We start from the raw sequence: 25,601 nt of genomic DNA, 5'->3' as shown, positions 1-25,601 counted from the left end.
GTAAGGCAGTGCCAGCCGCAGCCAGCTTCTGACCTCTTAAAATACGGATAGCCCGAATTGAGGCAGGCTGTAAACTAAAAGCACACACCAAGTTTTGTAAATCAAGCACAGTAAAACAAAATCTCATGGCGCCTGGCTGACTCAATGCGAAGAGCATGGGACATTCGGTTTTCGGGTTGTTAAATTTAAGCCGCCCTTGGGTGTACAGACTACTTTTTTAAAAATAAAATCTTTTCAAAGAAACTCAGTTAAGTGGCCCTATTGGTAGCAGTGTGAAGCCTTGCTTTGGAGATACTGAATTAAGTGTATTCATGAAAATGTTTTAGTTTTCATGTGCCCATTGAGAATTCCTAATTACTTGTGTGACTCGCATATTTCCATTGGACAGCACTGTTTCAAGGATGACAAGAAGAAATAAACATGCATTTGACTCGGGCCGTGTTCTTTAGAAAGTTTTATCGGTTCCTCATGAGACTCATCTGAGACACTCAAAGCCACGTCTCCCGCTCTAACAGCTTCGAGTCCTGGTCCCCGCGCGGAAATCTCAGTTTACAGCTCTTCGAACGCCAAGGAAGCGCAAATCCGGGGGGGCATTTGGAAAAGGACGAGAACCTCGGAACACGCTTTTTCTTTTTTTCCCGTCAGAAAGGTCCCACAGGGGTGGGGGCGTCGGTTCAGGCGCATAGTGGACGTGGAAGTCTCGCCTGGGGGCACTGGAAGCCCTCCAGAGGGCCTCCACACACCCGCCCCAGCGTCCAGAGTCCGGCCCGTAGCTGCCCAGCAAGGCCAGAGCCGCCTCTCCAAGATGGCCGGCGCCGCGGGGCGGGGCCTCCCGCCATCCCGCCCTCGGCCCGCCCCTGGCCCAGTGTCGATTGGGTGAGACGACTCGGTGGTGAGCGGCGATTGGGCCACACAAGACGCGAGCTGGGCGGGACCGGAAAGCTGTCTCAGCCTTGGGGTGCGGGGCGGGGGGCGGTCCGCCCTCGGTGTAGGTCCCTGGGGATGTGGAGAGCTGGCAGCATGTCCGCGGAGCTGGGAGTCGGGTTCGCATTGCGGGCGGTGAACGAGCGCGTGCAGCAGGCGGTGGCGCGGCGGCCGCGGGTGAGGAGGGAGACAGCGCGGGGACAGTGGGCGGCTACTTTGAGAAGGGGACACCTGCGTGGGAATGGGTCGTCACGGTGACGCAGAGGGGGTCTCCGGGCGGGGCGGGAGACGTCCAGCTGCCTTGGCGTCGGCGCGGGTTGCAGAGCCCCCGCAAGGCTAGCGAAGGGTTACCTCAGCGACCTCGCGGTGAGTCTGACAGGTTTTTTTGGAGGTTGGTTCCGTTGGAGCAGAAGGTGTCCACTGCCTCAGAAAATGATGTCCCCGACATCGCGGCCGTTGCCCACCCGCCTTGTTTAGGAGTCAGCGGCCTTAGCGGACGGGAGCAGCGCCGGTCCGGTGCCCAGAACATGCAAGAGAAGACGTCCCCAAGAGCACCCAGAGAGGGCCAGGTTCATCCTGAGATCGCTTGTGCGGCGACGTCTAACAGCTCGCGGTCGCTCAGTAATTGGCGACACCAGAGCTGCGCTAGGACGTTTGGGGCAGGAGGGAACTGACATCCAGCCCCAAGCACTTTAAAGGGAGACTCCCACCCCCCCTTATACTGTCTCCTCTTGGACTTTATTTAATTAGATCAAGCGTCAGTATTTGCTCCCCTCCCTGTAAATTTAAGCTGAATGGTGTGGAGTGAGACATAACTGAACAGAAAGGTCAGAGTTTCTCTGATCAAGCATTGATGGTGTCAGAATTCAGAATTCCGTCCTGGAGGCAAGACGACCTCGATTGGTATAGTCTTTCCTTGGCTACTAAAAAGATGTTACCTTGAACTAAGTCACTTAACTACTCTGGTCCGGAGTTTCCTCATCTGCCCTAGGCAATGGTATAAGCTCTCATTGCTTTAAGCTCCCTGCCGGCGTTGATGTTCTGTGATTCTCAGTGATTCTCCCTAATACGTGTCACGAATACATCAGGACCAGAATGAGTTTCCAGAACCTAACTGTGGAGTTTCAGAAGCCAGCAGGGACACCCCCTCTAGTGAGAGGGTAATGCCTTCCCTTAATGAAGGGATTCTTAAACCTCCAACGTTAATGTGCAAGAGCATCATCTGGAGAGTTTGTGTAAAAAGCAGATGACCTGGGTGGCTCAGTTGGTTGGGCAGCTGCCTTCGGCTCAGGTCATGATCCCAGCGTCCTGGGATCGAGTCCCGCATCGGGCTCCTTGCTTGGCAGGGAGCCTGCTTCTCCTCCTGCCTCTGCCTGCCATTCTGTCTGCCTGTGCTTGCTCTCTCGCCCTCTCTCTCTGATAAATAAATAAAATCTTTAAAACAAAAACAAAACAAAACAAAAAAAGCAGATGCTTAGACTCCAGCCCCAGAGATTCAGATTCAGTAGGTCTGGAGTGGTACCCAGATGATGCTGATGCAGTTGGTTAAAGACTGCGTTTTAAGGAAATACTGCTTTTACTTACCTTCGCAGGTCTCCTGAGAGTAGATGTTCAAGTAGCTAACACAGAACGCCTGGGTAGCTCAGTGGGTTAAGTGTCAGCCTTTGGCTCAGGTCATGATCCCAGAGTCCCGGGATGGAGCCCCACATCAGGCTCCCTGCTCAGTAGAGAATGTGCTTCTCCCTCTCTCTCGCCGCGCCCCCCCACTTGTCTATGCAAGCTCTCACTCTGTTTTTCTCTCTCAAATGATTAAGTAAAATCTTAAAAAAAATAATAATTAAGTAGCTACCACACTAGATTTGGATGCCATACATTTGAAAGACATTCAGTCAACATTTGGTACTGGTCTCCCTCCAGTATTGAAATAACGGAGCTTACCTAATGTCACGTTAAGACCTACGCCAATTGATTGTGTGGGATCCGTCTTATAGAACTTACTGGAATAATATTCCTAAACATTCACTCATTTGGCTCTTTTCCCTCTTGGCAGGATCTCCCAGCCATCCAGCCCCGGCTAGTAGCAGTCAGCAAAACCAAACCTGCAGACATGGTGATTGAAGCCTACAGTCATGGCCAGCGTACTTTCGGGGAGAACTATGTAAGAGTCCTTTTCCAGTCTGCCTTTTTGGAAGAGTCATGATTGCCAGGCTTCTGATTCATTCTGTTTTTACCCTTTAGGTTCAAGAACTGCTAGAAAAAGCATCGAATCCTAAAGTAAGTGGATATCTGAATTTTGGAGTTTGTGTCTACTCTTGGCCCTTCAGCTGAAAGTTAGACCCATTTTGGTGGTTGAGTTTTACAGGATGATCAGCTGGTAGTAGAAATGTCTGTAATCATCTTGAACTCCAAGTATTTCTCAGCTACATTTTCTTTCTTTGTTAAAACTAAGACTATAGTTTTCTCCTCTGCAGCTTTTTGGATGTGGTGATTTAGGAGCTTGCTGTAATCCTGGGTCCTTTTGAGGTTTGAAAGCTTTAGTCAGTTCATCCTTTGTTTTGTTGTTGTTGTTGTTTTGTTTTGTCTTTTTGAAGTAGGCTCCACACCCAGTGTGTGGCTTGAATTCATGACCCTAAGATCTAGAGTCATGTGCTCTACTGACTGAGCCACCAGGTACTCCATAATCAGTTCATCTTTAATGGATGATATCTAAAAGAAGGAGGGAGCTGATGGGAACAAGCAAGAGAAACGGAATAGAAGAAGCCTTGGGTTTTTCTCTAAGTATCCTTTGGAGCCTGGCTAATGATGGTGATAGTGGTTTGTTGGATAGACACAAAAAGACAGAAGGAAATGTGTAGGGTATTTGCGCCAGCAAGGCCTTCATAAATTCTAGTCAACATGGTTATCTTTTTCTCTGCAGATTCTGTCTTTGTGTCCTGAGATCAAATGGCACTTCATTGGCCACCTACAGAAACAAAATGTCAACAAATTGATGGGTAAGATAAAATTCTAAATATGGAGACAAAATCTCTCTACCATTGTATTACTTACACTACTTTCTGTGGCAAAGGGAACAGCTTTTAGAATAGTCCTAATTCGGGGCACCTGGGTGGCTCAGTGGGTTAAAGCCTCTGCCTTCAGCTCAGGTCATGATCCTGGGGTTCTGGGATCGAGCCCAATGTGGGGCTCGAGCCCAGGACCCTGAGAAAAATAGAATCAATGTTAGATTTTGTCAAATGCCTTTCCTGCATCCATTGAAATGATCCTGTAGTTTTCTTTTTCAGTTTATTAACATGTTGAATTACATTTATTGATTTTCCAATGTTAAACTACCCCTGCATTCCTAGGAATAGGCTCACTTGGTCAGGCAGTATTATCCTTTTACTGTAATGTTGCATTTGATTTGTTAAGTTTTGCTTAGAATGTTTGCATCTACATTCAAAAGGGACATTGGGGGGCGCCTAGGTGGCTCAGTGGGTTAAAGCCTCTGCCTTCGGCTCAGGTCATGATCCCAGGGTCCTGGGATCGAGCCCCACATCGGGCTCTCTGCTCATCAGGGAGCCTGCTTCCTCCTCTCTCTCTGCCTATTTCTCTGCCTCCTTGTGATCTCCATCTGTCAAATAAATAAATAAAAAATCTTTAAAAAAAAAAAAAAGGGACATTGGGCTGTCATTTTCTTGTAATATCTTTTTTTAGGTTTAATAAAAATAATACTGGCCTAATAGAACTGGAAAGTACTCCCACTTCTTCGGTCTTTTTGAAAGAGTTTGTGTGGAATTGGTATTGTCCCTTCCTTAACTGCTTGGTAGAATTCATCAGTGAGGCCTGGCGTTTCTTTGTAGGAAGGTTTTGGGTTTTGTTTTGTTTTGTTTTTTTAAAGATTTTATTTATTTATTTGAGAGAGAGAGCATGAGAGTGGGGAGGGTCAGAGGAAGAAGCAGGACTCGATCCTGGGACTCCAGAATCATGATCTGAGCCGAAGACAGTTGCCCAACCAACTGAGCCATCCAGGCACCCTGTAAGAAGGTTTTTAACTATAGTTTCAGTTTTGTTAATAGACTTCACATAATCTGTTTTTTCTTGGGTGAGCTTTGTTACTTTATATTTTTTGAGGAATTTGCCCATTTCACCTAAAGTAATGAATTTATGAGCATTAAGTTGTTAGTAATATCTCTTTATTATCCTTTTAATACCTGTAGAATCTGTAGTGATGTCAACTCATTCCTGATGTTGGTCATTTGTCTTCTCTTTTTTTTCCTAATCCATCTGACTAGAGGTTTATCAGTCTTCTCTGATAACTACTTTTAGTTTCATTAATTTTTCTCTGCTGTTCTGTTAGTATAATATGTTATATAAACAAAAATAATGATGTATTATGGGATTTATAACATGACAAAGTAAAGTGCATTGAAACAGTGACATACAAAATAGAAAGTAAGAAACAGAAGTACACTATTATAAGGTTCTTAAACTTTATATTAAGTGGTATGACATCATTTTAAGGTAGACTGTGTATAAGTTCAACTTTAAAGCAACCAATAAAGGTGCCTGACTGGCTCAGTTGATAGAGCATACAACTTGATCTCAGGGTCATAAGTTCAAGCCTCACACTTGGGTCATAAGTTCAAGCCCCATACTTGGGCATAGAGCTTACTTAAAAAAATAAAATAAATCAACCAGTAAAATAACACAATAGAAAATTATAGCTAATAAGTCAGCAAAGAAGATAAAGTGGAGTAATAATAAATACGTGAAATGGTATCACATTGTGGTTTGATTTGCATTTCCCTAATGACAAATGAAGTTGAGCATTTTTTCATGTGTTTATTGGCCATTTGTACATCTCTTTGGAGAAATGTCTATTCAGATCCTTATGTGTTTTTTAATTGGGTCTTGTGTGTGTGTGTGTGTGTGTGTGTGTGTGTTCGACTCTTTCTTTTTTTTTTTTTGAATAAACATATAATGTATTTTTATCCCCAGGGTACAGGTCTGTGAATCGCCAGGTTTACACATTTCACAGCACTCATAGCACATACCCTCCCCCCAATGTCCATATCCTAATTGGGTCTTTTTATTATCAAGTTATAAAATTTCTTTTATATATCCTAGGTACCAGTCCTTTATCCTGTATATGATTTGCAAATATATTCTCCCATTCCATGGGAATGGTATCTTTACCATCTTTCTTTATGGTATCTTTTGTAGCCTAGAAATCTTTCATTTTAATGTACTCTAGTTTATCTCTTTTTTCTTTTGTGGCATGTGCTATTGGTACTATCGCTAAGAAATCCAAGGTCACAAAGATTTTTTTTTTCTTAAGTAATCTCTGTGCCCAATATGGGGCTTGAACTCACAACCCTGAGATGGAGAGTCAGATGCTCTACCGTTTGAGCCAGCCAGATGCCCCCAGAGTCTCAAAGATTTGCTCCTATTTTCTTCTGAGAGTTTTATCGTGTTAGCTCTTACCTTTGGGTCTTTTTGAGTTAATTTTTATGTATAGCCTAAGGAAAAGGGTGGTGCCACTTCATTCTTTTCCATTTAACTTTTTTGTACCTTCACCTTTATTTTTCAAAGGTACTTTTGCAGACCGTAGAGCTTTAGCTTAATGGTTTTTTCATTCGATACTTTAAAGATATTGCTCCACTGTCTTTACTTAGACTGTTTCCAATGAGAAATATAATGTTGTCCTTATCTTTGTTCCTCTGTATGTGACATTTTTTTTTTTTTCCTTTAGCTACTTGCAAGGTTTTCTTGTTATCACTGACTTTGAGCAATTTGATTATGATATGCCTTGGTGTAATTTTTTTTTTCTTTTTTTTTTTTTTCACATTTCTTGTGCTTGGGGTTCATTGAGCTTCTTGGATCTGGGGTTCTAATCAAGTTTTAGAAATTTTTCAACTATTTGTTCACATATATTTTTTGCCTCCCCCTTTCTTTTCTCCTTTGGGGACTCCAGTTACCTACTGGTCTGCTTGAGATGATTCCAGAGCCCACTGATGCTCTTTTTAATTTTTATTATTTTTTTTTCCTTATCTCTGTTTCATTTTGGTAATTTCTTCAAGGTAACTAAGCCTTTCTTTAGCTTTGTCTAATTTGCCATTAATCCCACCAGTGGATTTTTCATCTCCTACATGGTGGTTTTCATGCCAGTTGAGTCTTTTTATATCTTCCATGGCCTTCTATATTTTTTTTATATGGCACACGGTTACAGTAACTGTTTTAATGTGCTGCTTACTTATTCTATCATCTGTCATCTTTGACAGTCTGGGGCAATTTCAGCAGATTGATTTAACCCCTCATTATGTATCATATTTCCTGCTTCTTTGAGTGTCTGATTTTTGGTTTTGGGGGGTTTTTTGTTTGTTTGTTTTGGACAGTCAAATATTGTGAATTTTCTTTTTGGGAGCTGGTAATTTTCATATTCCTATAAATATTTTTGAGCCTTTGTTTGGAACACAGCTAACTTCCTTGGGGCGGTTTGATCTTTTTAGGTCTTGCTTTTAAGATTAGTTGGCGTGCCTAGAGCAGAGCTCAATTTAGGGCTAATTATTCCCTGTTACTGAGATAAGGCCCTCCATGTACTCTACCCGGTACCACATGAATCCTAAGCCTGTTTGGTGGGAATAGGCACTATTCCATCCCCTCTGTGAACATCAGGCTCTGTTTCTTCTAATCCTTTCAAACAGTTCTGTCCTGAGCCAGGAGTGATTTCCTTACATGCATGCACTGATCTGTACCCAGCCGAGTTCTGGAAGGGAGCCCTTCACAACTCACCAGTGGTCTCTCTGTGTGCAGCTCTTTCCTCTCCCAAATTCTGCCCTGTGAACTCTAGCTACTTAGTCTTTCCAGATTCTTAGTTCCTGTCTTCAACTCAGGTCCACACTCTTCCTGCATTCGCCTTTCCTGTGCCACATTCTAGAAACTTTTTAGCTGGGGCAGTTGTGGCCCTCACTTCATTTGTTTCTCATCTCTCAGAGATCACTATCTTTCACTGCATGATACTCAGTTCTTTTACATCACCATTTCATATATTTTGTCCATTTCGATGTTCAGGTGGGAGGGTAAATCTGATCCCTATACTTCCATCTTGTTGGAAAGTAGAAGTCTATTGTATTATTATTTTTTTTAAAAGATCTTATTTATTTATTTGACAGAGAGAGACACAGTGGGAGAGGGAATACAAGTAGAGGGAGAGGGAGAAGCAGGCCTCCCACTGAGCAGGCAGCCTGACGTGGGACTCTATCCCAGGACCCCAAGATCATGACCTGAGCCGAAGGCAGCCGCTTAACGACTGAGCCACACAGACATCCCTATTGTATTATTTTTAAAAGCTATTTTGTATTAGGTGTGAGGGAAGTAGGGAGCCTGTTTATACTTAATAAGTGGACAGCAAGACAGTCAACTTTTTATTGGAGAAGTAATTAAATTAGATTCCCTTCCTCACAGTGTAAATTCCAGTGAGATTAAAGAATTTTTTTTTTTAGATTTTATTTATTTATTTGATAGAGACAGTGAGAAAGGGAACATAAGCCAGGGGAGTGGGAGAGGGAGAAGCAGGCTTCCTGCCCAGCAGAGAGCCCGACACAGGGTCTAATCCCAGAACCCTGGGATCATGACCTGAGCTAAAGACAGATGCTTAACAACTGATCCATCCCGGTATCCCGAGATTAAAGAATCTTAACTTGAAAATCAAAATTATGAAGTATTAGAAGAAAAATAGGAAGATATTTTTATTTTTTCAGGCTGGTGAAAGACCTTTCTAAATAAAACAAAGTCTGAAAGCCATTAAAGAAACAATTAGCACATTTGTTTACACAAAAATTAAAGCTTTCCATATGTCAAAGCAAAAGGGAAGCACAGATTGGTAGTAAAATAATATTTTTTTGAAAGGGGACGCCTGGGTGGCTCAGTGGGTTAAGCCGCTGCCTTCAGCTCAGGTCATGATCTCAGGGTCCTGGGATTGAGTCCCGCATCGGGCTCTCTGCTCGGCAGGGAGCCTGCTTCCCTCTCTCTCTCTCTGCCTGCCTCTCCATCTACTTGTGATTTCTCTCTGTCAAATAAATAAATAAAATCTTTAAAAAAAAAAAAAAAGAAAGAAAGAAAAAAGAAAGGGGAAGAGGTTAATGTCCATAATATATAAGGACTTTTTTTTTAAAGATTTTATTTATTTATTTGACAGAGAGAGACAGCAAGAGAGGGAACACAAGCAGGGGGAGTGGCAGAGGGAGAAGCAGGAGCCTGATGCAGGACTCAATCCCAGAACCCTGGGATCATGACCTGAGCCGAAGGCAGATGCTTGCTTAACAACTGAGCCACCCAGGCACCCCTAAAGAATTTTTAATTGCATGAGAAAAATATAGGGAAAAACTAAGAACAGGCCATTTATAAGGATAAAATATACAAAAGACCAGTAATCAAACAAAAAATGCTTACCCTCAATAAGAGAAATGCAAAATACAATAATAAATTCTACTTTTCACCAGTCAGGTTTGCAAAAAGTAAAAAGTCTGTTAATATCCAATGTTTGAGAGCATGAGTAAATGAGCACTCCACATTTTGCCAGGAAGATTCTAAAATGGTAGGGCTTTTTTGGATTTCTAGTATCTAACACAGTTTTAATTGTACTTTGTCCTTAACTAGTAACTTCAATTCCTGGTACTCATGTATTCTATAGCAACTTGTATATGTGCACAAAGATCTGTTTCTAAGCTTTGGTTTTGTAGTTAAAAAAAAAAAAAAAAAAAAAAAAACAAGGTTAATAAGAACAATGTTAAGGAAATTGTGATCATCTGTTCTGTGGAATGTCTCAGTTGTTAAAAGTACCAGTAGATTTACGGTACTAATGTAGAAAAAATCTCCCAACATGTATTGCTAACTGGAAGCAAGCAACCCGTAAAACATTTACTATGATCCAGGGTGCCTGGCTGACTCAGTTAGTGGAGTGTATGACTCTTGATCTCAGGGTTATAAGTTCAAGTCCCACGTTGGGTATAGAGATTACTTAAATATAAAAGATTTGGGGCAGAGGAAGCAGTATGATTCCATCTATATGTCATTCCAAAAAATAACAAGAAATTATACATCTTGGGGGGGTGGTCTATGTGATTGGATAGAAATACACTAAAATGATCTGGAAGAATCCTTAGCCCAGTGGTAACAGTGGTAGTCTCTAGGGTGAGAAACTGAGCTTTTACTGCATGTGCTTCTATATTGCTTATTTTTTCTCCACATCAAGCATATCTGCTTTTGGTCTGTTTTTTAAGTATATATATTTTTTAAATATATAAAAGTAGCCTAAGCTCAAATTCAGCATTAAGAATATGGAGTCATGGGACACCTGGATGGCTCGTTCTCTTGAGCCTTCTGCTCAGGTCATGATCCCAGGGTCCTGGGATTGAGTCCCACATCAGGTTCCTTGCTCAGTGGGGAACCTGCTTCTCCCTCTGCCTGCTGCTCCCCTTGCTTATGTGCTCTGGCTTTCTCTCTCCCTCTCACACATACACAAATATATAAGTGAAAAACCTTAAAAAAAAAGAAAAAGAAAAAACAAACAAACATGGAGTCGTAGGGTACCTGGGTGGCTCAGATGGTTAAGCATCTGAGCATTTGGCTATGGTCATCTCAGGATCCTGCGATGAAGCCCCATGTTGGGCTCCCTGCTCAGCAGGAAGTCTGCTTGTCCCTCTCCCTCTTCCCCTCCCCCTCAACATTCACACTCTTTTTCTCTCTCTCTCTCTCAAATAAATCTTCAAAAAAAAAATATGATGGAGTTTGCCATTATTTAAATCACAGCTCTAATATTTGTTAGTTTTGTAAACTTGAATAAACTTCATCCTTTCTGAGCCTCAGTTTCCCCAACTGTAAGGTGGAGGTAATAATCGTGCTTCATGAACCATGGTAAAGATTGAAAAGCAGTAATGCATGTATACTGGTTAGCAAATTGCCTGTTTGACGAGAGCAAGCTGCTGATGTTGCTGCTTCTGTCTTCACTCTGTATCTGAGGCAAGAGTGGTATTTCATGTCACATGCATCTTTGGAAAAAGAGATGGTTTCGATGATGTCAGCATCTCCCTTAGCTGTCATTCTGTTGTCCTGGTTGAACGAGAGTATCCCTGTCCCACAGTTTAAGAACATGGCGTTATCCTGCCAGGGAAGCACTTGGGCCTCCATAGTTATCCTTTCTTTATTGTCATCTTGACCCGGTTCTTGCATGTGAACTGAAGTATAGTCCCATCAAGACTTCTCTTGGGAATCTGCACTATTTCCAGCCCTCTTGAATGCATGTTCCTCCTGGCTGCGGCAGGTCACTGTTTCCCTGATGGATCCTTTCCAGTGAGGTAGCAGTGGGCTGACATTCAAACTGACATCTAGTAAAACCATCTCAAGTCTGAGCATAAGTCTGTCTTGTTCTCTTTCTGGGAAATCGTTCTTCCATCCACCAAGTCAAAAAGATGGATTGTATGTTGCTTGCTACAGTACGGTGAATGAAGAATTACCTTGCCTCTTTCTCGTTGCAGCTGTCCCCAATCTCTTCATGCTGGAAACAGTGGATTCTGTGAAGTTGGCAGATAAAGTGAACAGTTCATGGCAGAAAAAAAGTTCTCCTGAAAGGTTAAAGGTTATGGTCCAGGTTAATACCAGTGGAGAGGAGAGTAAGTGACCCGACCTGAATTGTAGATTTTTCTTCTCCTTAGTATGGTTGAAGGTGGAAGAATGCCAGGCCTAAGAATCTGATAGCTAAGGGTCTAGAAGGAAATCACAGGCCTTTAAGTAAGCTGTTTCCTGTAGGATCTAGATGGCACAATGACATCTAAGCCAGTCCACATATAACTCTTTCTTACATTGTGGTTTGTTAATTCTTAGTTTTTTGGTGGCCCAGAATAGGAAAAGCCAAGAAGGGAACTGTAACTTTGATCTCCTGAAAATTTCTAGAAATCCTTCACTGCTGAAGGAGATAGCACAGTTACATGTGTAACACTCAGGTTTTAAAAAAATTACTTAATGTTACATTAGGAGGGAAAAGAAGGAAGTCACCCGAGCGCCAATTAATGAATACCTTTAAGGGGTTTGGGTTGACAGTGTAACATAGTGAATAGAGCAGGAGCTTGCAATCAGACCTCGGGTTTGAGCTCCCACACTTTCCAGTATTGTAACCTCAGGCAGGTTACCTAACCTCTCTGTACCTCAGTTTCCTTGGCGGACCATGATAATCACAGTGGTGCCTACGTCAGAGGGTGTTGTCAGGATTGAAAGTGGTAACGTGGGCAGAGCTGCTGGCAGGGAAGCCTGCACATCTCACTTGTTAGCACTTGTTAACAGTACGTGTTCACAGACCGGTCGTTTGCTTACGGCCAGCAGAGCCCCAGGATTTGCCAGACGGTAACATGAAGGAACACAATGCAGATAGGCCCTCGGGCCAGGCTTCCTGGCTTTAAATCCCAGTTGCACAATTTCTAGTTGTGGGACCTTGGACAAGGCACTGAGCCTCCCTGTCCCTCAGTTTCCTCATTTTTAGAGTGGACACAGTAAGAGTACTTATTGCATAGTTACTGTATTAACTGAAGAGCTCTTAGAACTTGGCACATGTGCCTGACACATAAGTGTTTTGTAAATTGTAACAATTTTTATTTCTTTACACACCTAGATTATATATTATGTTATCAGTATAGGTATGTCTGAAACTGGCTCCAGGTGAAGTCTATGATAGCATTTCCTGATAATTGGCTATATTAGGCTGTAATTAAAGATTCAAGTGAACATTCGTAGCATCTCCATTTGATAAATGAGGGAAAGAGAACATTCATATTCCTTATAAGGGACATAACAAATCATCCTTTACTACAGACTGCTCCTCCATTTGTTAATTAGCAAGTTCCATTAAATTTTACAAATACTTAGTGAAAACTGTGATATGTACTTTATTTTAAAATGTTTACAGCTCTAATAAATTAATGAAACAATAGATGTACCATAGCTGGGAAAAGAATTCCCCGGTGAATCTGGCATTTTGACAATGTGAGTCTTCTTGGTGTCCCAAGAAAGACAGTGTTTTTTTCTCTTCCCTCTGCTCTAGCTGTTCTCAGCTCAGATCACTGAGATTCAGATGATTAATACTCAATTCCTGACCAGAAGGGAAGCAACATAAACAAAGGCCACCAAAATAAAATTACTTTTTAGGACTGAAGGATACTTTTTTTTTTCCCCCAAGAAGTCCTCTAGCCCGAAAGTCACCTCCTTTTTAAGGAAGGGGTAGAAATGAAGCCTTCCTCTGGCTACTTCAGACATGTTGGTACAAGTGTCTTCTGTTCCTTTTTGTGAAGGTAAACATGGCCTTCTGCCTTCAGAGACAGTAGCCGTGGTGGAACACATAAATGCCAAGTGCCCCAGCCTGGAATTCGTGGGGCTCATGACCATAGGAAGTTTTGGCCATGATCTTAGTCAAGGACCAAATCCAGACTTCCAGGTACTGGGGGCCAAGGACGGGGGTATTGCTCGCATGTTAAGGAAGCATCTTAGTGAAATGCTGTTGACAGGCTGCCATGATAAATGACCCCCTTCTGAATTCTTCTTGTAAGGGAAGAAGAAAATAAGTTTCCAAAACCCCACAGACCTTTCTCAACCCCACTTGAACCTGGCTAAAACACAGTCTTCAGAGAAAACCAGTTCTTTTCTTCTTTTTCCAATGGCTGATTTTTGTTTGTTTGTTTTTGGGGGGCTTTTTTTGTTTGTTTTTTTGAAAGCAGGAGCATTTGCTAAAAAAAACTCGGTAACTTCTGAAAATTGTGACAGGGCTTGAAACCACAAGGAATCAGTAATCTTTGGCAGAGATGTTCAGATTTAGCCACTTTCAGGCATCCTTAGAGAAGGGAGGAATGAAATAAATGTCACACTTGTCTTTCTGTCAGGTGTTACTGTCCCTCCGAGAGGAGCTGTGTAAAAAGCTGAGCATCCCCACCGAGCAGGTGGAGCTGAGCATGGGCATGTCCATGGACTTCCAACATGCTGTGAGTGTCCCCCTGGGGACCTTTATCCACCTCAAGGGGAGGGTCTGAAAGGCCACAGCAGGGAGCGGTTTTTATCAGAGAAACCTTTGAAAATGCCTCATTGTAGCAATAGGGTCCCAAGTAGCAGTGGCTCTCACCTGTTCCGGCATCCCCCACCCCCTTCTTTTTTTAAATTAAATGTATAGAAATGATAGCTTTGACACATAGCTTTTTTTAACTTAGTACGATTCCCTGAGTGGATTCTAAAGAACTAAGAAGGGGCTCCTGACTGGCCCAGTCAGTAGAGCACATGACTCTTGATCTTGGGGTCATGAGGTCAAGTCTTACAGTGGGTGTAGAGATTACTTAAAAATAAATAAAATAAAATATATTTAACTATTATTTTTTAAAGTTTGTTATATATGCTTTTTTGGAATAGTAAATAACTTGATGAAGTGCTAAAAATCAAAGTAGAAACTTGACTCTGTGCATCCAGTAGTTGATTCTTGGAAAATCACATAAACCAAAACAGTGCAAAAATACTTTGTGTTTATAAGTATGATGGAATTCAATCCTATGCTCAATCAGGAGGAGGTATTTTCTTTTTTTTTTTTTAATAAAGATTTTATTTATTTACTTGTCAAGAGAGAAAGAAAGAGAAAAAGCACAAGCCGGGGAGCCACAGGCAGAGGGAGAAGCAGACTCCCCCCTGAGCAGGGAGCCTGATGCAGGACTCAATCCCAGGACCCTGGGGTCATGACCTGAGCCAAAGGCAGACACTTAACTGACTGACCACCCAGGCGCCCCAGGAGGAGGTTTTCTCATCTGTCTAATCATGGAGCATCAGGAAGGGCTATGGGCTGTGAGACCTGTCCATTGTGCCACCATGTCTCAGTCAGAGTATGACCTCTCACTCCAGCCCCCAGATAAGCAGCAGTTGTCTTCCCTAATCATGGTGACAGCCATGGGCAGGCTTACTGATTTCTCAAACATACCCTGGAGGTAGGATCATCCCAAGGTTAACCACTGCCCAATAGCCCTCTTCAGCTGCATTATCATCGTTCTTCATAGAACCCCAGAACCCCTCATGAGCCACAGCGACAGGAATGGCTTCAGCGTTGGCTACCTTATTTCAAACTCGGCCCCAGTACTTTCTCTTCTTTCCCTCAGATTGAAGTAGGATCTACGAATGTCCGAGTAGGAAGCACCATTTTTGGAGAGCGAGATTACTCCAAGAAGCCTGCCCTGGACAAGTCGGCAGCCGACCTGAAGGCACCAGTGGAGGTGGCGCAGGCGCACTGAGGCCAGGCACAGCCAGCAGTGGCGCATGGGCTGGGGCCGTCCAGGAGGCCGAACTATGCAGTCACTTGGATTTCCATCTCGATGTTCCCTATGTTACAGCACAGCCGTGCTCTCCTTGTGACCCTCAGAGAGCGTGCTGATGATGACATGTGTGGATGGAAACCATCTGTACTTAGTATCTCACCCAAGAAGTTCACTTCAGGTAGTGGCTTTGGATTGGATCTCAGAAATCCAGACATTTCTGCAGAACACATATCAAGTCAATAGCCAGGAATTGAGTTCAGTTTTGAATCTTGCCCAGGAAAAACAACCAACTCAAGAATGCCTTCCCCAGGTTAAAATGTGGCCACAGATGCCTATAATCACCAGAGTGAGAGGGATTCGCATTTGTCGTCCCCTTTCATAGAAAATTCTCTTCACACAAACCCCTAGTGAGTAATTAATTGTCTTTGCTGCTCTGGAGCAAAGTGATCGCTGTCCCTAGTTTCCACCCCACCCAGTAAATATTTATCTGTGCTCTGGAATGGCAGTACAGGTGACCAGGAACTGGCTCAAGGCAGTGCTCCAAACCCAAATCATGGCTCATGAGAGTTTATGGCTTTGGCCACCTTGTGGTATTGACCCTGAAAATGACAGAGGTAACATAAATGGGTTTGAGCTTTTCTAACATCCTCCTCAAGAGACAGGGCTTTGAGCTTTCTCCCCTGGGCTCTCCAGTGAGGAAAATTTAATGCTGTGATTTCTTTTACACCATAATCCTGTTATTGGTGGTTTCTTATCAAAGACCAGTGAATCTCATCGCTTCCCAGAAATTCCTTCAAAGCCAGTTCAGGCTCAGTTTCAACAAGGCCTGGCTTTGAGGTTCCCACCCCTGCAGAGCATTTTCCAGGTCCATCTATATATACCCTCCCCTCCCCTGCTGTACTGATAAGCCAGAATTTTGCAACTTCTTGGTTGTTAATAAAGTAGCAAGAGCTTCAAAAACTAGAAAGCACAATTCTCAGATACTCATAACAGTCTTTATTCAAGCCCTAGTCTTTTATCTCACGAAATAACTTTCAGAACCTGTTGCTACTGCTGAATGTAATTTTGTAAAACTTAAAACCATTATGATGCCTGTATTCTTTCAATCAGAGCTATATGATGTTTCAGAGTGTGTTAAATAAAAATGTGAGTTTGAATTATACCATCTGTGCCGATTACAAAGCAATTAAAGTATTTATTTTTTAAGACCTGGTGTAATGAGTGAGTCTAACAGGAGCGAGGCATTGGAGCCAACAGGGAGTCACTGTGCCCATCACTTGACACGGTGCCAGCCCAGCTTTAGAAGAGGACTTTCCCTGGCTCAGAGATGCAGCCAAAGCCGCACCTTGGATGAGAGAAGAATTCTGAATTTCTAAAGGCAAGAAAATGAAATGTTGGCATTTCGGGAATCACTAAAGGAAAGCAGTTATTACTTACCTCCTGCCACAGGAACCTCTACTTTAGGTGGCCTCTAGGTGGCGACATTGGCTAACCTGTGGGCAAGTACTGGGGCTCCACCGTGCACATTTCTTGGGAGGGGCCCCTCACCCTGAGTCTCACCCCTTCAGAGGGCAGAAAAGGAGACCAAAGAGAACATCATTTTTCCAAGTGATAGGGCTGACTCTTGCAAAGCCACTAGGTTCTTCCAGATACCTCATTTCTTTGCTAACTGGATAGGGGTCCAAGGATGGCTGTGGAACTGGGAAAAGTGAACTTGTCTAAGCTTTTTAATAAAGAACTCTCTGGATTGTGCCTCCATATTGAGAACAATGAAGGAGGCAAGCCAGAGGAGGCTGAGTCAAACCCAGATAAGGAAAGGAAACTAAAGTAGGTCTGTCCAGTGTTCCCACAACAGGCCAGGACCTTTGGCAAAGAGAAAAGCCAGCAAAATGGTGACTTTGATTCTTGGTACACGTGACAGGCAGCAGGTCGGAATCCTCTCAGATTTTCATTAGATGGGTGATAGCATCCACAGCAAGTTCCTGAGTCATAACAGCATGCTGTTCTGGGACAGACCGACTATGTGGCCTAGCGTTCTCCGTCCCTGCCATCAGCCACCCAGGCCCTTGGCTGCCTGGTACCAGCCTCAGAGGGTTCTGATGCTCAAAGGCTCCCAATCTTCCAGCATGTCTTTGTCCTTGCAAACATCCTCAGAGATTCCAACCACTGTATCTCTTAATTACTTCAAATCAACTCTCCCTTATCCCTTTTATAAACATGCCTGGCCCGTAAAGCACTCCCCTATATTCTTTCATTTTGCCCTCACAAAAGCTGGTGGGGTAATTTCGGCAACATGGTGGCATCACTTTGTGGACAGGGCTCTGAGTCCCAGAGAAGGTTCGGTGCTCCTTTCCTGAGGGCCCAGTGGGTTGGTGACAGAATGAGAAACTCAAGGCTCTTAATTCCCAGTCTAGAGCTTCACTACGCCACACCGGTATCTTCTGTCGCCTCAGGCTTATTATAACAATTGCCAAACGGCATATTCTCAGATTTATAGGTTTAAGTTAAGAGAAGTGTATTACTAAAACAGAAATGTATGTTTTTAGTCTATTATAATTGTTGAGAACTGACACATCTTTAATGCAGAACAAACTCTGAAACCGCAAGCAGTGGGGATGAGCAGGGAGGAGAGAATTAAACCCAGGCTGAGTGGAATTAGCCTCCCCCTTCTGTCATCCTGTTTCCCTAACACACACATTCCTCCCCGGATTCAAACTATCCCACGGGCTGCTGCGAGGCCCCGATCATGCCAAGCTGTGCCCTTTTCCCTCTAGAGCCAGACTGGCAGATGATTCTGTTCCCCGTGGCTACATGGGAGAAATGAGCTCAAATGGGCCATTTCCAAAACCCAAGACACCCCTGCACCAAAGCTCTGGATGGGAAGGACTCGCCCACCAATCAGAAGGGCTATGATAAGGGTGGGTGTCGCGGGCGGTGCAATTGGAACCGATTTGCTCTGGGAACCGTGACCGTCTTTACCATGAAATCAGTTGAATGCTATTACATCAGCCTTATGACTAAGGGCAAAAGAATCCAAACTGTCCACCGAGAAGTTTTATGAATCTGCCCTTTCCCCTCAAGAAGCATGTAGGTAAAGAAAGGGGCTTCCTTGTATACACAGTCCTGTATCACCAAGCATCCACTGTGGCCCTATGGAGTTGGGTGGCTAGTCACAGGGTAGGGGGGCCCTAACCTTCAGTTCCTCTCCCAAAATCCCTTCAAGGGCCCAAGGGACCTCAGAGCTCACACTCTTTGCCCTGTGAAGTCCAGCACAGATGAGCTGAAATGGAATATGCTAGGGACAAAGGGGAGGAGGTTTGGGGCACCTTTCTTGTATTTAAAAAGACATTTTCTGAGCTCACAAAGGAGCAGAAGCCACCCCTTGGGGACCTGAATGTCTTCTCCAAGCTGGGGCTCCCGGGGTTCCCCAGCACACCCTGCCAGTGCCTGCCACACCCATGCCCCAGCCCAGCTCTCCTGCTCTCTGGCTCCAGAGCAAAGCCTGACCCAGCTGCCAATCTCCCAAATAAAATCAATCTGTGACCTTACTCACCAGCTGTACCGAAGAAACTAGCATAAACTAGGGCCAACTTTGAAGCCAAGAAGGGAAGATGAGAAGTTGGGAGAGAGAGAGAAAGAGGGGGGATAACTTGGCTGGACTTGAAAGGTGTCTTGTCTGTCTGTTCCCCATTAGGCGCAATTCTCTTGCAATCTGCAGCCTCGACATAATTCTCTTGACCAGAAACTCTCCAGAGAGTTGGTGTCAGAAGGAAAAACAAACAGAATAGCATCTCTGACAGCAAAGTCACTTAAAAACCTATTTGGGGGGAGGGAGGGGAGAAGAGAGATGTCAGCACACAGGGGAAGGCACTCCACAGTGGGCTACGTGTGGAGACTCACTTACTGGGGGACAGGACAAGAACAGGACCGGGAGCCCAGGCTGCGAAGGGAAGATCCCAAGTCCTCTAAACTCTGAGTTCCCCCTCGAAGCTGAGGCATTGTACATCCTCTGGCCTTCTCACCTGTGCACCCAACACTAAAATCCACAGTGCTGGGCTCTTTGCAGCCTGGGGGTTGCCCCAAGAGGGATTGAGAAGGACTTTCTTTGGAAAATAAGTGGTCCCCTGTCCTGCCTCCCTCCTAACCCCCTCGCAGCAACAAAAGACCCAGGACCTATCTCTGCCCTTAAGCTGGGAGCCAGTTCCCAGACAGCAAAGACCCTTCTCCCCAAGGCCCTTTGACCTGCCTTAGAGCCAAACCTCCTAGAGTTGGGTGAGGCAGGCCCCTTGTCTGCAGGAGTGGGGGTGGGAGGGGTGGAGGGTGTAAGTACCAGGGAGTGGGGGATACAGGGGATACAGGGCGGGAGAGGGCACTGGCTCTGGGCTCAAGTTTCTGGGGCCAGCGTCCTGTTAGAGGAGAATGCTTTTTTTAAGGGAAGAAAAACTAATCACAAGAAAGAAGCAAGCGCTTTTCCCTGCCTTTCGGACTTGTTTATTACTAGGATATCTGATTTCAGCAGAGGAAGCAGGCACCGAAGCAAGGTTTTTATTGGCCGTGAGCAAGAGGAATTCAGGGTTTGCCTCTGATTTGGCTTCCCCAGAACACGCAGTGCTGAAGAGTGCCCGCTGCTTTCAGGGAGTAGCTCTGAGCTTGGGGAGGGGGCCCCCCAGAAATCCCACTTTCTGCAGGCTGACTAAAATTCCCCACAGAAGATGAGGGCGGAGCAAGCCCCCCCCCAACACGTGGAAGGTGGACTCATAAACATTTCAGAGAGGAAAGCGAAATAGGGGACAAACATTATGAAGACATTTGGGGATTGGCTCCAGGGGGGCGCGAGTGCCCCCCTTTTCCGCATGGGGACCTGGAGGAGGGCTGGCCTGGTTTGGATGAAAGCTTAGTGTCTCTAGCTGACAGAGCCGGGCCAAGCTGAAGCCTCGGGGCCGGGCCTGATGGTTTCAATGTGTGGGGAAGATAAAGCCAGGATGTGCAGAGGCAGCCCCTGCCAACAGCTTTCCTCAGCTGGGCCTGGGCCGGCCGGCCTCGGGGGAGGGGATTACCAGCTGGGCCTCAGGCTCGAGGAGCTGCTGCTGATCCCCGAGGGCTTCCCATGGCTGCCTCCTCACACAGTCTGCCAGGACTGCCCGCCTCCCGCTGGCTTCCAGGAGGGGATATCTCCTCCACGGAGAAAGGGCGAGGGTGTCCCTCCATCTGGGGACCCTCTGGAGGAGCCCAGCCATCTCCCTCTCTTCCTTTTTCCCCTCTCTGCTTCCTCTTTCTAGCCACCTTTCCCTCGGGCCTCTCATAAACCTTGCCCCACAAATCCCAGGGAACAGGAAGAACCTTGAAGCTGAGATCTCGAAGAGTCTCCTCTCTTTGCTGTCCTACTTGACCCATCAGGAGCAGAGCCCCGCTGCTGAGGGCGAGGGGACTTGGAGAGAGGCCAGCCCCCCTGCCTGGGTACATCTCTCTTCAGGGCCTGGTTGGAGAGCCACCTTCTTCCTCCCCCGGGGCGTGGGTCCTCTCCCAGGCTGGGTGTGAGCCTGGAGCCGGGCTGTTGACTGTTCCCAGCTGGCCCTGCTCACCTATGAGGCCCAGGCCCACTCTGGCAGCCACTGTGCCACTGGGAACTTTGAACTGGGGCCCAGAGCCTGCGGGGGTGGGGTGCGGGCTGGATGAACAGGGCTCTCACTGTGCAGGCTTCGAGGAGCCCAGGCTTCAAAAGACATCATGCAGCCCATTCGGGATGTGCTCGCAGGCAGAGGAGCTGCAGGAGGAGTTAAAGCAGATGGCCCGCTCGAGGGGCAGGGAGCTGCTACTGCGGGCAGGCACGCACACCTGCACACGTGTGTGGCTGCTCACACACGCGTGTGCACACGCACACACAGCCAAAATGCTTGCTCCAAGACTCTGGCACCAACCAGTCTGTCTAGGTTTGACCCCCCACATCTGTACCTCACCAGTCAAATCGCCTCAGGCCAAAGACTTAAGCTTCTTCTTCTTCTTCTTTTTTTTTAAGATTTTATTTATTTATTTGACAGACAGAGATCACAAGACTTAAGCTTCTTTGCGCTTAGGTTTCCTCATCGGTAAATAGGGGAGATAATAAGAGCCACTGCCTCCTGGTGATGTTGTGAAATTTAAATATGATAAAGCATGCCCCCCCCCTCAGTCCCTAAGAGCCTAAGAGCTTGCTCCATCTCAGCAGGGGTCTCAAGTTCAAGCCCCACGTGGCACGTAGAGATGATGTAAACATTAAAAATCAAGAACCTGTTTTCTTTCAATGTGACAAAGCAGGGAAAATGCTGTGTACAGAACCTGGCACAAAATAAAGGCTCAGTAAATGCAGGTGCCCCCGCCAGACCCAGCTTGGTTGGGCTTTGTGGCCTTCTCCAGTCTCCCTGGAGAAACGGGGTGGAGCTCTGATGGCCCGAGCTGATAAGGACTGTCGGGAAAGCCTCGGCCTTCCTTCATAGATGAAACTTGATCCTCTAAGGCTGAGGAGGAAGGGTGACCATCGGAGAGGCTGCTAAAGCTTTGAGGGCCCACGCTGAGCTCTCCCAGCAGGATCTCACTGCGCACATTAGGAGGCTGGACACAGAGAGGAGGAAAGGCCCCACTTCCCCTTAATGTGCTGCCCAAATACGGACACCCAAGCCTTCCCCTGCCGTCCCCCGTAGCTTTTAACTGAAGACCTAGCTGGGGATGGGGGCATAAAAACAGCGAAATCAGCCCAGAGTGAAACCAAAACTCAATACTCTGGCTCACACTCTCTGGGTGTTGAGACTCTGGTGATACACCCAAACTCCCCAAAGGCAGTCCCCAGGAGGGAAGCCCAGGGAGGGGGCTCCTCTTTCTGCATTTTTCCCAACCTCCCTGTCCATGACCACTGTGGGCCTCGCAGGGCCCCAAGGCTGCTGGCCAGGTCTTGGGTAATAGAGCCTAACCTCCTGACCAGAAGTCTGACCTTGACCTTCTAGGGAGGCTGGGGGGTGGTGCTTTGGTTAGGGTACAAAAAGTGGACAGGAGAGGAAAGGAGAAAGAAAAGAGAGAGAGGAATAGAAGCCGAGGGAGATAAGAGAGACAAAGTCCAGGCCAGAAACTGCCCCCATGGCCAGCTAGTCATCCAGAGGAAAGCTGCTTCAGGGAATTGGGGTTCCACGCAAATTACAAATCCAATTTGCCAGGCTGCTGATCAGCCTCAGCTGTGTGTTAATGAGGCTCCCCGAAACCGGAGGGGCTTCCCGCATGCTCCAAGAGGGCCAGAGTGTGCTGCGGAGACGGGCCGTGGCCTTGGGAGAGGGTGACAGTGACCCAGAGAATCGGGCTTGAAAATGGGCACCTGGGTGGCTCAGTCATGATCCCAGGGTCCTGGGATGGAGCCCCACATTCCACATCGGTCTCTCCGCTCAGGAGGGAGTCTGCTTGCCCCTTTCACTCTCCTTCTGTGCTCTTTCTCTCTCTCTCTTTCATACACATTAAATCTGTAAAAAAGAAAAGGTGAACACATTTTCAAGAACTTTACACTTAAATGAACTAAACCACACAAAGTAATTTCCCCAGGATAAGTGTGGAAGTGAACTAACCTACTTCTATCATCTTTTAAGCCGAAAAAAGATGTTCCAGTCCCACATAGAGCCCCTGCTCAACGGGGAGTCTGCTTCTCCCTTTCCCTCTCCCTTTGCCCCTTCCTCTGCTTTTGCTCTCTCTCTCTCTCTCTCTCTCTCTAATAAATAAAATCTTGAAATAAAGAAAGGAAGACAGAAGGAAGGAAGGAAAAGAAAATCTATGGAGACCCACCGCCCTGAAGGCCACCCCCGCCAACCGTGAGGAGCTTAAGTAAGCACTTCTTGAAACTGGACCCGCAAAGCTGCCCTCAGACAGGGAAGTCCTCTTGGTACTAAGGCTCCTTCAGTGGTTTCATCCACAAATCCACAAAGAGCGTAGAACTAAAAGCAGACCGGGGGAGAGCCGCCTCTGGAGAGCTGATTGGGGAGAGAATGTTGCTTCCATGCTATTTCATTTCTAACCATATGTGCGTACTACTTTGTTAAAAATAATTTTAATAAACAGTGGTGAGGGCTGGAAGCAGGCTTAACTCTGGACAAAGTCTGAGGTCTGCCTCGGCCTGGGCCCCCTGCCACATCCCTTGCAAAGGGAGAGCCGGGTCTGGAGTCTCACCAGCCCCCAGCTGGCCACGTCCCCCTGCATGCCGGGACCCCCAACACTCCGGGCTTGTCTGGATCTCTCCTCCTGCCCAGAATAACAAGAAAAGCCACTAAGTAGCTTTTTGATCCTCTTCTGTTTTCTTCAGCGCTGGGTCAGGCCTCCCCTGGGGTGAAAGGGGTACAGATGCGTGAGCCTCCTCGTGGGGTCATCAGCCAGACCACAGATTCACACCTACCCACGCTCACCCGTGGTGTGCCAGGTAGCAGGTGGGGCGGGGGGCATTGGGGGAGCCGGGGCCCTGTCCAGCTGCGTCGATGAGTCACCCTGTCAGAGCACAGAGAGGAGTGAGGCCAAATGAGGCCTCTCCAGCCCCAGCACACATGTGCACACACACGCACTCACGCACGGTCGCACGCACGCACGCACGTCATTTAATCTGTCTGAGGCCCATGTGAGAGAGTATAGCAGCCGTATATGGGACAGTGGTAAGGATTAAAGGACATACAGTTGACCCTTGAACAACATGGGGGGTTCGGGGCACTGATGCCTCCCTGCACAGTCGGAAATTGGAGTACAGCTTTGGATGCCCCAGACGCTTAACCACTACGAGTGGTTGACCAGAAACCTCACCGATAACATCAGCAGTCACTGAGCACACACTGTGTGTGTTATATGTATTATGTATGTATTCTTCCAATAAAGTCTGCTAGCAGAAAGAACATGTTATTAAGAAAGTCATAAAAAAGAGAAAAGACATTTACTGTACGGTCAAAAACCCACAGAGAAGTGCGCCTGCACAGGTCCAACCCGCGTGGTCCAAGGGCCGGCTGTAAGCACAGGCGCCCTCAGGGCCTTAGCACCTCATTAAAAACATCACTCTCATCCTCCTCCTCCCACTCTTCCTCTACCCCCTTGACATCGCATGTCCACGCGCCTTCATAAAAAATGTGGCCCCTGTCACCTGCTCTTCCCTCCACGGCCCCCTCCGCCCATCCCACCCCACCCTCACACACTCACATATGCTCTTCTGGCCTGCTTTGCCCGTCCTCCTTCTGGGATGGTCCGACCCCAGCAGGGCTCAGGGAAAGAGGGGGATCCTCCTGTCACCGGCCTCATCCTCTCCAGGGCCTCTGGGGAGAAAAGACAATGGCTGGAGCGGTTCTTCGGGGTGAGGGTGGGGAGCAGGGGTCTAGAAGAAACAGGTCACAGACCCCCAAGAGCCACGAAACTGGATGGGAAGAGAGGCCCTGATGGGCTGGACTACCTCAGCCCCCCCAGAAAAGGCCTTCCCTCTGTGACTTGACAAGGCTGTGAATCAAGAGGCTTCCAGAGACCTGATTCGTCTGCAAGACCCTGGGCAGGAGAGACACACCCTATCGCCTGAGCTCAGAGGAACCTAGGAGCCTACAGAGGTGCCTCGGGCCTGCCAGAGAGAGGAAGGAGGGAGGAGGAGAACCCTCACCCCCTGAAACCAGCCCCCCTTTACTGCCTCACACAACACAGTTCTCTCTGTCTAAGGCACCAAGCCTTCCCCGCCCAGGCTTAGGGAAGCTCTTGGCCTCCTCTTCGCCTGGCTGATGCCTGCTTATCCTGCAGACCGGCCTATCCACTCTCCCTCCAAGATGCCTTTCCTGGTCCCCAATGGAAACTACCGTCTCTCTGTCCCCCCATTATTCCATTTAATGGCCCCCTTCCCTTCACACACATTCACCCACGTCACAATTTGTCACAATAGAGCCACTCGTGCCCTTCTCTGTTCAGTCGCAGCCTCCCCTGAGGACGGCAACCACAGCTTTGTTTTGTTTCGGTTTTTTTCACCATCGTATACCCAGCACCCGGCCCACAGTGATGGGCCGAACTTGATTTTCTCCCGCAATCTGATCCTTCCTGAGGCATCTCCAGCTTAATAAATGGTGACTCCATTCTTCTCACAGTGGAAGACCAACACCTAGGGGGCCGATCTTTCTCTTTCTCTCACCGAAACACAGTAGACGCACAACACTATTATTAGCTTCGGGTGGACAACACAGTGATTTGACATTACGCGGTGCTGGGGGTCATTCTTGACAAACTCTTCTCACACCCCACTTTCAGTGTGTCAGGGAATCCCGTCGGACTCGCTCTCTGCCCACACCCAGCCTCCAACCTCTTTCCGCCTCCTTGGCCACCCCCTCTGCCCAAGGTGCCATGGCATCGCCACTGGCC

At 46.5% G+C, this 25,601-nt stretch overlaps 1 protein-coding gene across 2 annotated transcripts; it reads left to right on the top strand.

Moving 5' to 3' along the window:
* The first annotated feature begins 962 nt into the window (after window positions 1-962).
* LOC122889890 (pyridoxal phosphate binding protein) lies at window positions 963-16,436 on the top strand. 2 transcript variants are annotated; one of them, XM_044225393.1, is made up of 8 exons: window positions 963-1,101; window positions 2,975-3,082; window positions 3,163-3,198; window positions 3,842-3,917; window positions 11,439-11,573; window positions 13,242-13,384; window positions 13,827-13,925; window positions 15,075-16,436. In XM_044225393.1, exons 1-8 carry the CDS (start codon window positions 1,003-1,005, stop codon window positions 15,204-15,206), a joined length of 828 nt encoding a protein of 275 aa, XP_044081328.1. In that variant the 5' UTR covers window positions 963-1,002; the 3' UTR covers window positions 15,207-16,436. The 2 variants fall into 2 exon arrangements, with proteins under 2 accessions (XP_044081328.1, XP_044081329.1); XM_044225394.1 differs by lacking the exon at window positions 963-1,101 and adding an exon at window positions 1,271-1,290.
* Window positions 16,437-25,601: the final 9,165 nt, after the last annotated feature.

This window comes from Neovison vison, chromosome 11 (assembly GCF_020171115.1).
Source record: "Neovison vison isolate M4711 chromosome 11, ASM_NN_V1, whole genome shotgun sequence".
Classification (NCBI taxonomy): domain Eukaryota; kingdom Metazoa; phylum Chordata; class Mammalia; order Carnivora; family Mustelidae; genus Neogale; species Neogale vison.
Note: the sequence above shows the minus strand (reverse complement) of the source record. Positions and strands in the feature narration are given on the sequence as shown.

Excerpts from the sequence above, each read along its gene's own strand:
- LOC122889890 (XM_044225393.1), top strand. The coding sequence starts at position 1,003 with ATGTGGAGAGCTGGCAGCATGTCCGCGGAGCTGGGAGTCGGGTTCGCA. Across the intron at positions 3,199-3,841 it reads AAAAAGCATCGAATCCTAAA|ATTCTGTCTTTGTGTCCTGA; the intron begins GTAAGTGGATAT and ends TTTTCTCTGCAG. Across the intron at positions 11,574-13,241 it reads TAATACCAGTGGAGAGGAGA|GTAAACATGGCCTTCTGCCT; the intron begins GTAAGTGACCCG and ends CTTTTTGTGAAG.